Source organism: Hyla sarda, chromosome 7 (assembly GCF_029499605.1).
Source record: "Hyla sarda isolate aHylSar1 chromosome 7, aHylSar1.hap1, whole genome shotgun sequence".
In the NCBI taxonomy this organism is placed as follows: Eukaryota; Metazoa; Chordata; class Amphibia; order Anura; family Hylidae; genus Hyla; species Hyla sarda.
In genome coordinates, this window is record NC_079195.1 from 24244061 (window position 1) to 24258354 (window position 14294).

The following is a 14294-nucleotide window of genomic DNA, read 5'->3' on the forward strand; positions in this document are numbered from 1 at the left end:
TAAACAGATTTGTAAATTACTTCGATTAAAAAATCTTAATCCTTCCAATAGTTATTAGCTTCTGAAGTTTTCTGTCTAACTGCTCAATGATGTCACGTCCCGGGAGCTGTGCATGATGGGAGAATATCCCCATAGGAACTGCACAGCTCCCGGGACGTGAGTCATCAGAGAGCAGTTACACAGAAAACAGCAACTAAACTTGAGAAGCTAATAACTATTGGCAGGATTAAGATTTTTTTAATCAAAGTAATTTACAAATCTGTTTAACTTTCCGAAGCCAGTTGAGATATATATATAGATATGAAAAAAAAAGTTTTGGCCTGGAATACCCCTTTAAAGCTAATACAGACCCCAGGCCACTAAATTAATTCAGACTCCGGACAAGATACCATAAAAATCACTGACCCCCGATCAGACTCTTTGTTTCCTTGTTCCTATAGCTTCCATTTGCCTTCACTCCCCGGACTCGTATGTTTTCTGCAGCGGCGCCCCCCGGAGTGTAGGTGAGACATCTTCTACTCTTCCCCGGGGTCTCCATATTTACCAACTCTCCTGGAATGTTCAGGAGGCTCCGGGAATATGTGACCACATCTGACCGCACTTCTGCTGGGAAAAAAAATAATAATAATTGAATCCTATGAAGTCCACGGGGACTGGAGATTGAGCCGTTCTACACATTATATCTCCATTTCTCTGCTGTGAGAGTCTCGGGAATGGAGGTTGGGGGGGGGGGGGGGGGGGGGGGGGCGGGATCAGATGTCGGAGGCCTGAAAACAATTTTCATTTATAGTTACAGGAAATCTGATATTATAACAATGTACAATCCGGCAGGAGAAATCTCGGCATGTCAATAAGGTAAATAGGTATGAGAGTCACGGAAAACGGTATAAAAATTTACCATAAGACTGATACAAGGACAGGTCAGGCCAGTTCACACAGGGACGTGTAGTGCACCATGACTGGCTGTGGTCGGTATTACAACCTGCTATTATTTCGAGGCCCCCCCATTTTTTTTTTTCTTTTTTTGACACCTTGCATGTGTACTACAGACACTATGTGTGCTACAGAGTCTTTATAGCAGAGCCGACATTGAATAGCGTGTATAGCAGAACCCGTATAGCAGAGAGCCGACACTGACTCGGCTCTGCTACATGGCAGGAAAGTTTGTCGTCTGAGGGATGAGAGACTTTAGGATGACAAAGGAGGGAGGAGGGAGTTGCGGCTGATGCCTGACAGAGATTGGGCACATGGAGGAAGCGGGATGCCGTTTCACCTGACAGAGGATGGAGTTACATCTGACGACTGACTATGTCCTAAAATGGACACCGTACAAATGAACGGATCAGTATTTTGCACTGACATGAACCCCCAAAGACCCAGCCACGTTTCTTCTTCAATGACCTTGCTGATGGAAGGAGGTTTTCACTCAAAATCTCACGATACATGGCCCCATTCATTCTTTCCTTTACACGGATCAGTCATTCAGGTCCCTTGGCAGAAAAACAGCCCGAAAGCATTATGTTTCCACCCCCTGCTTCACAGTAGGTATGGTGTTCTATGGACGCAACTCAACATTCTTTCTCCTCCAAACACGACAATTTGGGTTTTTACCAAAATTTCTTTCATTTCATCTGACCATATGACATTCTCCCAATCCTCTTCTGGATCATCCAAATGCTCTCTAGCAAACTTCAGACAGGCCCGGACATGTACTGGCTTGAGCAGGAGGACACATCTGGCACTGCATGATTTGAGTCCCTGGCGGCGTAGCGTGTTACTGATGGTAGCCTTGGTTACTTTGGTCCCAGCTCTCTGCAGGTCATTCACTAGGTCTCCCCGTTTGGTTCTGGGATTTTTGCTCACCGTTCTTGTGATCATTTTGACACCACGGGGTGAGATCTTGTGTGGAGCCCCAGATCGAGGGAGATTATCAGTGGTCTTGTATGTCTTCCATTTTCTAAGAATTTCTTCACGCCAAGCTGCTTGCCTATTTCAGATTTAGTCTTCCCAGCCTGGTGCAGGTCTACAATTTTGTTTCTGGTGTCCTTCGACAGCTCTTTGGTCTTGGCCATAGTGGAGTTTGGAATGTGACTGTTTGAGGTTGTGGACAGGTGACTTTTATACTGATAAGAAGTTCATACAGGAGCTATTAATACAGGTAATGAGTGGAGGAGAGGAGACTCTTAAAGAAGAAGTGACAGGTCTGTGAGAGCCAGAAATCTTGCTTGTTTGTAGGTGACCAAATACTTATTTTCCACCATAGTTTACAAATAAATTCTTTAAAAATCAGACAATGGGATTTTATGTATTTCTTTGTGGTATGCCTCGGGGGGTGTAGGGTAGTTGGGGTGTTGCTGTAGTATATGAGGGGTTAATTTAACCCTTGTCACTCATGACACCAGGGTGAGGGTTAAAACTCTGAGGTAATGCTGGGCCTATCGCCACCCTTCTCAAGAGCGATAGATGAGTGTAGAATAACGGATTGTCCACAACCGGTGCTGAACTGGAAAACTTGTAGAAACTTTACTGAAGATTTTCTGTACATACAGTAACAGTCCAGATGACAGAGTCTATATACAGCACGGCAATGACTGACAGTCGCTTGGGACCGGTAAGCTCTCTTTGGAGTAGGAGAATTGGATTGCATAGATCCGCTGGATTTAGGGGTTGGTTTAGGTCGAGTCATCTTGTGAAGATTTCGGGGAATTGTAATAACTCACAATTTGGATTATGGCCAAGGCTGCAAGGCTTTGGCCTAGTGGTTGCCGATGACAGCTGCGCAGATCCTCCTCTATCAGCAGCCCACGAGGAAAGAGAGAGATTAATGGCCGCAGCTCCCTTATATGGGCAGGGGCTGAACCGTTTTAGATTGGTCCATGTCAGCTGTCACTCACTCACTGTTACATAGGATTGTGGGTGATCACCTGACTAGAACCACCAAAGGTCCTTTAGCAAACCGTAGAGTTCTGTGAACCAAGTCACATGACCCGCAGGTCCTGCGACGCTAACAAGGTAGGCATCTTAAATATATATATTTACACTTTTATTTACTCGAATTTCAGCTAACTGAGGGGTGACGAGGGGTTAACTAAAGAAGAGGACCCCCACTATTCCTAGGGACTCTGACTTTGGGGACCCCACCACAAGGTACGGTATGAAATACGGTACCGGGACACCACATTTTTTCCTCATTCTGTCTCTCATAGTTGAGGTTATAACCTATGATGATAATTACAGCCTCTCATCTTTATAAGTGGGAGAACTTGCACAATTGGTGGCTGACTAAATACTTTTTTGCCCCACTGTATACAGTGACCCCCCGACCTACGATGGCCTCGACCTACGATCATTTCACCATACAATAGCCTCTCAGAGGCCATCGCATGTTGAAGGCAGCATCAACATACGCTGCTTTTGTATGTCGGGGCCATCGCATAAACGGCTATCCGGCAGCGCAGACTGCTTCAGCTGCCACCGGATAGCCCTTTACGGTGCCCCGTGTGCTCCGGTGACGATCACTTACCTGTCCTCGGGGCTCCGGTGCGTCCTCTTCTGGATCCCCTGCATCGTCGGCGCTCTCCGTCGTCGTCATCACGTCACACCCACGCCGTCCCGTCAACCAATAGGAGCGGCGTGCGTAGCGACGTGATGGCGGTGACGGAGAGCGAGGATGCCGGGGAAGAAGAGGCCTTACCGGAGCGTCAGGGACACCCAGGGGACGCGGCAACAGCGATGGACGGCGACATCCCGGGCAGCGGTGACGAGCGGTGATGGTCCGGAGCGGCGGGGACAGGTGAGTACAACTTTCTCTAACAGAGGTCTTCAACCTGCAGACCTCCAGATGTTGCAAAACTACAACTCCCAGCATGCCCTGTCCGGACATGCTGGGAGTTGTAGTTTTGCAACATCTGGAGGTCCGCAGGTTGAAGACCACTGGTCTAGAGTAATCATTGCATTGAATTGAATGATTGTTGATCACCTGGTCACTGAATCCAGCCATGACAATGGATCGGCATTCTGCCATCGCGTTTTGGTGAGCGATCCGATTCCCCCCGAACCACCAGTGACACGAGGAACAAGATGTACTTTTTTTAATAGCATAATTTTCGAATTGACGTAACATTTTTATATTGTTGTAAAAATTCCTTTATAACTTTATTGTTTTGGTCGGTGCGAGTGCAGGAATATAAAATTTTATATAGTGTTTTTTTTATTTTTTTTCCGTTTCTTATTAATAAAAAGTGTTGCTATATTTCAAGACCCATTGCTTTTAAAAATTGCTTATAAAAAAATCTTGATAGAGCTGGGTGGGGGCGGAGTTGTGCAGAAACGGCAGATTATTAAAATGCCATTTTCACATCATTTTTAATTTCTTATTTATTTGTTTATTTATTATTATTGTTATTATTATTATAATTATAATTTTTCTTTTTTTTTTTAACAGCGTTCTCCATGCTGGATAAATAATGATTTAGTTTTATACTTTGGGTCATTATGATCATGGCGACACCAAATATGTATAGGTTTATTTTTTAACTGTTTTACTTTTATACAAAACTACTTTTAAGGGGAATCTATGCATTTGTGTGTGTGTGGGGGGGCTAAGACCCCCTTAGTGAATGCTGTAATAGCTTGTATGGGTGGTCACTAAGGGTTAAATGCCACTGGCCGCTTTGAAAACCGCATTTAAAGGGGTACTCCAGTGGAAGAAAAAAAATGTTTTCCAAATCAACTGGTTCCAGACGGTTATACAGATTTGTAAATGACTTCTATTTAAAAATCTGAATTCTTCCAGTACTTATCAGCTGCTGTAGGAAGTTGTGTAGTTCTCTTCACTCTGACCACAGTGCTCTCTGCTGACTCCTCTGGACAGTTCCTGATACAGACAGAGTAGGAGCCAATCCCCACAGCAAACCTCTCCTGCACTGGACAGTTCCTGACATGGACAGAGGTGTCCGCAGAGAGCACTGTGGTCAGACTGAAAAGAACTACACAACTTCCTGTGGAGAATACAGCAGCTGATAAGTACTGGAAGGATTAGGATTTTTTATATGGAAGTAATTTACAAACCTGTTTAACTTTCTGGCACTAGTTGATTTAAAAAAATAAAAATAAAATCTCCAACGGTGTACCCCTTTAAACCATCGAATAGCCGGCAGTGGATATCACTCAATGTCTGCTATTGATGGTGGGGGTTGGCTGCTGAAAGCAGCTGGCACCCACCGCATGTGCAGCGATCTCAGCTCTCGAGCCCACTCTATACATCATGGTGGGTAAATAATTTAAGATATATAAGAGAACAGAACTAGCCTTCACCTAGTGGCAGCTACATACGGCCCAAAATGGATCGGGTCTATGCAGGGGAGTTGGAGCTCTGTATCAGGAAAAACAAATCTCCGACCGCTACTAAGATAAATTAGGAAAAAATTCCGTACGGAATGTTGTAACATGGTGGACACTGACTTTAAAGGGGTACTCCACTGGAAAATATATATATTTTTTTTAAATCAGCTGGTGCCAGAAAGTTAAACAGATTTGTAAATTACTTCTATTTAAAAATCTTAATCCTCCCAGTACTTATCAGCTGCTGTATGCTCCACAGGAAGTTCTTTTATTTTTACATTTCCTTTCTGTCTGACCACAGTGCTCTCTGCTGACACCTCTGACCATTTTAGGAACTGTCTAGAGTTGGAGCAAATCCCCATAGCAAACCTCTCCTGCTCTGGATAGTATCTAAAACGGACAGAGGTGTCAGCAGAGAGCACTGTGGTCAGACAAAAAAATAGGAAATTCAAAAAGAAAAGAACTTCCTGTGGAGCATACAGCAGCTGATATGTACTGGAAGGATTAAGATTTTAAAATAGAAGTAATTTACAAATCTGTTTAAAGGGGTACACCAGTGGAAAACTTTTTTTTTTTTTTTTTTAACTGGTGCCAGAAAGTTAAGCAGATTTTTAAATTACTTGTATTAAAAAAATCTTAATCCTTCTAGTACTTATTAGCTGCTGAATACTACAGAGCAAATTATTTTCTTTTTTGGACACAGTGTTCTCTGCTGACATCACGAGCACAGTGCTCTCTGCTGACATCTCTGTCCATTTTAGGAACTGTCCAGAGCAGCATATGTTTGCTATGGGGATTTTCTCCTACTCTGGGCAGTTCTTGAAATGGACAGAGGTGTCAGCAGAGAGCACTGTGGTCATGATGTCAGCAGAGAGCTCTCTGTTCCAAAAAGAAAAGAATTTCCCCTGTAGTATTCAGCAGCCAATAAGTACAGGAAGGATTAAGAATTTTTAATAGAAGTAATTTACAAACCAGTTGATTAAAAAAAAAAAAAAAAAGTTTTCCAGGGGAGTACCCCTTTAAGGATTCCATATAGAACACTTCAGCTGTTAAGCATAATAAAAGACGCCTTCAATTTATTACCGTGCTAAAACATGTAAAACAAAACGATACATTGTAACGGGAGATAAACATTCATTAGCATAAGTGAATAAATTAACTTAGACTGGCGGCTCAGGGAATACCTGACATAAATAGCAGCTCATTCTTCATACTGAAGCTTAAAGAAGAAGAACACAACTGGCAGGGGATCTGCATTAATGCTCCTTGGGGGGGGGGGGGGGCAAAAAAGAATCTCTCTTTTTGAATGTACCTGGAAATCGGAGGGAGCAGGTTGGAAATAGAAGCTGGATCACGCTGTCACATAGGAGGTAAGTCAAAGCTTTTAGGATAAGGTGCTTTATTCTTCAAACATGCAACGCGTTTCAAAACCACCCGTTTTTTTCATCAGGCATGGTTTTGAAACGCGTTGCATGTTTGAAGAATAAAGCACCTTATCCTAAAAGCTTTGACTTACCTCCTCTGTGGCAGCGCGATCCAGCTTCCATTTCCAACCTGCTCCCTCCGATTTCCAGTTACTTGTAAGCGTGGGAAGCCGCTGCAGTCTCCTCCTACCCACGCTCTTCCAAGTGTTGTGCCTGCCCTGCACAACCACGACAGGTGAGCACGTTTCCTATGCGTTCACACCATGGTTGTACCGCCACCGATACCGCTCCTTCTCTTTCCTATTACTTTTTGAATGTACGGAACGTTAATTGGAAGTGTTTTGGCCACGGTGTCCCTGATGCCAACTCTTCCTTTCCTTGATCTCTTCTATTAGCTACAGATGTAGTCGCCTTCTATCTGTTGCAAAACTACAACTCCCAGCATACCCGGACAGCCGCTGGCTGTCCGGGTATGCTGAGAGTTGTAGTTTTGCAACAGTCAGAGGGCAATAGTTTGAAGACTACAGCTATAGCTGTGCCAGAATTTCATACAGATTAGTAAATTACTTCTATTTAAAAATCTGAATCCTTCCAGTACTTATCAGCTGCTGTATGCTCCAGAGGTAGTTGTGTAGCTCTTTCCAGTCTGACCACAGTCCTCTCTGCCGACACCTCTGTCCATGTCAGGAACTTTCCAGAGCAGGAACAAATCCCCATAGCAAACCTCTCCTTCAAACAGTTTCTGACACAGACAGAGGTGGCAGCAGAGAGCACTGTGGTCAGACAGGAAAGAACTACACAACTACCTCTGGAGCATACAGCAGCTGATAAGTAGTGGAAGTGGATTAATATTTTTAAATAGAAGGGGTGTTTCATTAAGATTAGTGATGAGCGGCAGGGCCATATTCGAAGCCGTGATTAGAGATGAGCGAACTTACAGTAAATTAAATTCGCCACGAACTTCTCGGCTCGGCAGTTGATGACTTTTCCTGCATAAATTAGTTCAGCTTTCCGGTGGGCTGGGAAAGGTGGATACAGTCCTAGGAGACTCTTTCCTAGGAATGTATCCACCTTTTCCAGCCCACCGGAGCACCTGAAGGCTGAACTATTTTACGCAGGAAAAGTCATCAACTGCCGAGCCGAGAAGTTCGTGACGAATCAAATTTACTGTAAGTTCGCTCATCTCTATTCGTGATATTTCACGAATATATGGACGAATATTCGTCCTATATTAGCGAAATTCGCATATTCGATATATTTGCGGTTATTTTCGCATGCGGGTGTGCGCATGCGGATAACTATCTACTTATCTATCTATATTATCTATCTATCCATCTATCTATCTCCTAATATTCTTTAGTGACGATATTCCCAAATATTTGCTCTCCAGTCTAATACAGTAAATAGTATAGGAGCCTTCTTCAGACCTCAAGCTGGAAGCAGGGAGGGATGAGATCACTGTGATGTGTTCTGTGGAGAAAGCAAATTATGAATATTCATAATTGCGAATAGAAAGTGCTATATTCGTGAATATGCGAAATTCGCAATAAATATTCGAATTGCGAATATTCGCGCTCAACATAGAGCGCTTAAGATGACTCCAGTCTATATAACCTATGGACCTCATAGATGGGGTGTACTGTGCTCAGGACCACCCACTAGGAGTCCAAAATGGAGAGTGGCTTTGTAAGGGTGGCCATACACCTTCTAGAGCTGAAAACTTGTTTGACTGACAACTGTCCTGTTCATGTGTTTTGAATGAGGAGAGGAGGGGTAAGCTGCTGCCATACAACTCTGGGGTAGGCTTATCTTCTAGATAAGGATCATACAGTTGAAGTTTAACATGCCCGATTCTTCTCTCGCTTAACATTATCTCCTGGGGGAGAGTCGGGAGGCCACCGAGCACATTAGACAGTTGGGTATTTTAAAGGGGTATTCCACCTATTAAAACTCATTCCCTATCTGCAAGTTCCCAAGGGGATCTAAGCTCTGGGACCCTCCTTTATCTCCAGAACAAGGCCCTGTCTCTCCCTGTGCATGGAACGGCATGTCAGCACATACTTAAAGCATACCTGTCATTGTGCAAAAAAAATAAAAATAAATAGTGATATGTCACTCAGTACCTAATCCTGATCATGTAAATATCATTTGTATGTGTCTAGGACCTATATATCCTTAACAAATAGCATTTATATGTAGCGCACTTGCTTTTTGTTCTTGCCTTATGGAGGGGGCGTGTCCATCTCTCTCCCTCACTGTTATGACTCATCTGCTCTGAGTCTGGAAGCAGCCTGGCAGTCTGCAAATCACTGCACAGTAGTTTTTATTCATACATTTTCTATCTGTTCCTAGTAAAGCGGGATGCTAGTCAACATAGTTGTCACTATGTGTGTCATTCAGTTTTCACAGACTCCGGACTTCTTTGTCATTCAGGAGTCAAAAAAGCTTTGGCTGTTTAAGCATGCTGGGAGTTGTAGTTTTGCATTGCAACAGCCGGAGCTTTCATAAAGCACTGTGTTAGAGCAGTGTTGCCTTTAGCTGTTGCAAAACTACAACTCCCAGCATGCCCACACATCCTTTGTCTGTAGTTTTGCAAGAGCTGGAGGCACACAGCTGGAGAATACACTGTGTCCCCAGCTGTTCCTAAACTACAAATGCCATGATGAGAGTTGTAGTTTTGCAACAGCTGAAGGCTGTAGTGGAGCAGCAGTTATTTCCTATACTGGATACCAACACACTTTACGGCCGGTATCCAGTATGCTGCAAAATACAGAGTAGTCTGTCTGCATAAAGATAGATGACCCCTAGTGGCGGCTATTTTCATTTTTGATTTTTTTTTGTAAAATAGAAATTTTAAAAAAATAAATTTATATTAAAAAAAAAAGTCATTTTATTAGTAGTACTACAAAGTATAAAATGTTTTTCACAACCGTACCTCTTTAATCTACTGTCTACGGAGCGCCGGAGATACCCGAGCACAGCGCTCATGTATCTCGAGCACTCGCACAGACAGTACATTGAGTATGTGTGGACACGCCGTTCCATGCACAGGGAAAGACAAGGCCCTGTTCTGGAGATAAAGGAGGGTCCCAGAAATCTTGTGCATTGGGGATGAGTTTTAAAGTAGTGGAGTACCCCTTTAAGAGTAGCTTTTGTTTTGGGCAGCTCGCGCCGTCCACTTGACATTTAGAAGTCTCTGAAAGAATAAAGAACATAATGCAGAGGTAGAACTCCAGTAGGTCATATATAGATAATACATTTTGTACAACGTTCATAACATATTTGAGTAATTTTGCACAGAGAAGTTTTGCGTTTTTTTAATTTTATTTTAACATTCGCTTGTACATTTATACATTTAACTTGTACATTTTAACTTTCAACTTTACAATATGTATTTTTTTTTTGCTTTGATATAGATTAATAACGTATCTAAAATAATCTTAGCTATTAAAATATTGTCTCCCCTCCCCCTTATTTCTCACATTGAAGATATTAAAAACTTAATTGTTAAAAATACATCAGATCCTGAAAAATCACAATTGGCCAAATAAACAAATATGTAATTAAGAAAATAAATAAATAAGTTAGTAAGTAAGACAATAAATACATTAGTAAGTAAGAAATGACATAAATAAGTTAGTAAGTAAATAAAATAATAAATAAACTAGACACAGTACACAAAAAAGAAAAGATACAAATGTAAAAAATATAAGAAATAAAAAGAAACAAAAAATAAAAACCAACACTTTCAAAAATATGCAAATTCCCCCATTGCTATGGGCCATGTCACCTTTTTGCCTTTGCACAAGCTCTCGGAATGTTCCACTTCTTCCATTGCCACAGTTTGGAGACCACTGGCTTAGGGGATCTGCGCCATTTTTGATCTACTTACAAGGTTAAAAGTTAAAGGGGTACTTCGGTAGAAAACATTATTTTTTTTTTTTAATCAACTGGTGCCAGAAAGTTATACAGATTTGTAAATTACTCCTGTTTAAAAATCTTAATTCTTCCAGTACTTATCAGCTGCTGAAGTTCCTGACATGGACAGAGGTGTCAGCAGAAAGCACTGTGGTCAGACTAAAAATAAATTCAAAAAGAAAAGAACTTCCTGTGGAGCATACAGCAGCTGATAAGTACTGGAAGGGTTAAGATTTTTAACTAGAAGTCATTTACAAATCTGTTTAACTTTCTGGCACCTGTTGATTTAAAAAAAATAAAATAAAGAATAAAAATGTTTTCCACCGGAGTACCCCTTTAAAGTTACATCAGCAATTCTGTGACATTGACAAGTTCAAGTGACGCTCCACCCTGGATTAGCATTGGCCCTATATGACTGAATACATCGTCATTACAGTAGAGTAGAGGAGTAATGTTTTACTAGGTGGAAACCTTCATCAACAATAGGCTAAGGCCTGGCGCAAGGATTTTTGCCACTTTAGGCGAAAGCTAATTTTGCCACCATTGACGCCGCCCTTTGACATGCTCCACCTTACTACTGGGGTGACACACTGTAACAAACCTTCTCCTCATGTAATCACCTTACTACTCGGGTTGACTGGGTTTTGCTGCTTCAGATGTTGGCTAACTTAATTGCTGCAGGCAGAGCTGCGCCCCCATCAAGAGTGCGCTCTAGGCGGCTGCCTACTTTGCCTATAGGGAGAGCCGGCCCTGAGTAGGCTAGTCTGCTTCTGTTGACAGAATGCATTAAAGGGATTATCCAGGAAAAAACTTTTTTTTTTTTTTTTTATCTATCAACTGGCTCCAGAAAGTTAAACAGATTTGTAAACTGCTTCTATTAAAAAAAATCTTAATCCTTTCAGTACTTATGAGCTTCTGAAGTTGAGTTGTTCTTTTCTGTCTAAGTGCTCTCTGATGACACCTGTCTCGGGAACCGCCCAGTTTAGAAGCAAATCCCCATAGCAACAAAAAAAAAAAAGGGATGAAATTCAGCTCACCACCGTGGGACAATAACTGATTGAAGTTCTTGGAGTAGTAGGAGAGCAGGGCAGGCAAACAACGGGACGGGTCCCGGGATTCAACTTGACAAAAGGAAGGCAAAAAAGCAGGGGCCTCCAGCTGCTCCAAAAATTGAAAAACTTGAAAAATTAAAACTTCACATTTAATTCAACTTGTTAAAAACAGAGGATATCCATAGAAAATAAAATGGTACAAGAAACCGACGCGTTTCGAGCCGACACTGGCTCTTAGTCGTGGCACAAAGAATTACGGGCATGTGCCCCTTATATAGTCCTGCTTCCAAATGAGCCCAATGGAAGAAAACAGCCGCAATCCCCATAGCATACCTCTTCTACTCTGTGCAGTTCCCGAGACAAGCAGAGATGTCAGCAGAGAGCACTGTTGCCAGACAGAAAACAACAACAACTCAACTTCAGCAGCTGATAATTATTGAAAGGATTAAGATTTTTTAATAGAAGTAATTTACAAATCTGTTTAACTTTCTGGAACCAGTTGATATATATAAAAGTTTTTTTCCCGGAATACCCCTTTAACTTGCTTTTACACATGTTATTTTATGCAGTTGAGCAAATTACTGGAAATTTGTTTCGGGTCTGGTTCTATAGCAGTGTTTTTCCTAACCAGTGTGCCTCCAGCTGTTGCAAAACTACAACTACCGGCATGCCCGGACAGCCGAAGGCTGTCCGGGCATGCTGGTAGTTGTAGCTTTGCAACAGCTGGAGGCACATTGTTTGGGGAAACACTGTTCTATAGAGCTGGCCAGTGGATTTTTGGAAACTCAGAATAGATTTCTTTCATTATTTATAATTTATTCAATATAATTCTTTTTTTTTTTTTTTTATACAAGACATAATGCATTTGGCCATTAGAGGGCATGCCATTTCCCAATAATGATTGTATTTAACCCTTAAAGGGGTTATCCAGGAATAGAAAAACAGAGGTAATTTCTTATAAAAAAAAAAAAAAACAGCTCCTCGTCTGTTCCCACGTTGTGTATAGTATTACAACTTGGCTCCATTCACTTTAATGGAACTGAGCTTCAGAACTACACCCAACCTGGAGACAGATGGGGAGTGTTTTTTTATATATAAAGAAATTAGCTCTTTTTTTTAAATTCCCGGATAACCCCTTTAATGATTTATTAGTGATGTAGATATGGAGGTCGTTGCTCATGGCTTCCAATGGTGAGTAAGGGAACGCGATGGTTCGTCTGTACGCAGTAAAATCTTCTGCCTGACCCAGGGCAGGACGTCCGCATTCACTTCAAGACGTTCTCCTAGAAGGGAGACTGCAATAGTCAGTGACCCCAATATCCTGCTATAGTCACAGTCAGGACTATCAGGACTATTACTTCTAGAGCTGAGCAAATCTACAATAAGGTTCACCGAATGCGAATTTAAAGAAGCACTCCACACTATCACTAGTCCTACGGCGCTAGTAGGACAGCAGAGCACAGTTGCATCCATGATGTGCTTCAATACTGTAACTGAGTCATGTGATCACCAGCCAAACCCACAGAAAGTCACAGTGCTTAATCTGTGTAAAACAAAGAGGTCAGTCTTGGGTCAGCTGACTTCCTGTGAACTACAGGATGACATCATCACCTATCAGTTTCCTCCTGCTAGCTCCCAGACCCCACCCCTCCTAGATGTCTGTATACTGCTGCTATCTGTATGGGATAAGGATATATATAGTAGTTATAAACCTCCCCCTATATACTGCTGCTGCTATCTCTATAGGATCAGGATTATACAGTAGTAGTTATACCCCTTCCCTCCCAGCTCTATCTGTATACTGCTGCTATCTCTATGGGATCAGGATTATACAGTAGTAGTTATACCCCTTCCCTCCCAGCTCTATCTCTATGGGTTCAGTATATATATAGTAGTTATACTCCCAGCTCTATCTGTATACTGCTGCAGCTATCTCTATGGGATTAGGATATATAGTAGTTATACACATCTCTTCCAGCTCTACCTCTATGGGATCAAGATATATAGTTGTTACACCTCTCCTTCCTCCCAGCTCTATCTATATACTGCTGCTATCTCTATGGGATCAGGGTATATTGTAGTTATACACCTCCCTTCTAGCTCTATCTTTATACTGCTGCTGCTATCTCTATGGAATCAGGTTGTATAGTAGTTATATACCTCCCCCGAGCTCTCTATTTATACTGCTGCTGCTATCTCTTTGGGATCAGCATATATAAGTTACTGTATACACCTCCTCTCCAGCTCTGTCTGTATACTGCTGCTATTTCTATTGCATAAGTATATATTGTAGTTACACAACTCTACTCCAGCTCTATCTGTATACTGTTGCTGCTATCTCTATGGGATCAGGATATATATAGTAGTTATATACCTCCCTCAAGTTCTAGCTGTATACTGCTGCTGCTGCTGCTATCTCTTTGGAATCAGGAAATATAGTAGTTATACCCCTTCCCATAGCTCTATCTGTATACTACTGCTATTTATATGGAATCAGGATATATAGTAGGTATACACCTCCCTCCAGCTCTATCTGTATACTGCAGCTATCTCTATG

General features: G+C 42.0%; 1 protein-coding gene across 5 annotated transcripts in view; it reads right to left on the bottom strand.

Moving 5' to 3' along the window:
* Window positions 1-12487: 12487 nt before the first annotated feature.
* The window catches only part of LOC130281964 (rap1 GTPase-activating protein 1-like), a 147459-nt gene continuing 145652 nt past the window's right edge, over window positions 12488-14294 (bottom strand). For 4 of the 5 annotated variants that reach the window (XM_056529765.1, XM_056529764.1, XM_056529766.1 and 1 more), the window contains exon 19: window positions 12488-13020. In XM_056529765.1, the coding sequence (XP_056385740.1) occupies window positions 13003-13020 (18 nt within the window). In that variant the 3' untranslated portion in view covers window positions 12488-13002. The remainder of the gene's footprint in view (window positions 13021-14294) is intronic. The other variant, XM_056529767.1, reaches the window with a different exon arrangement.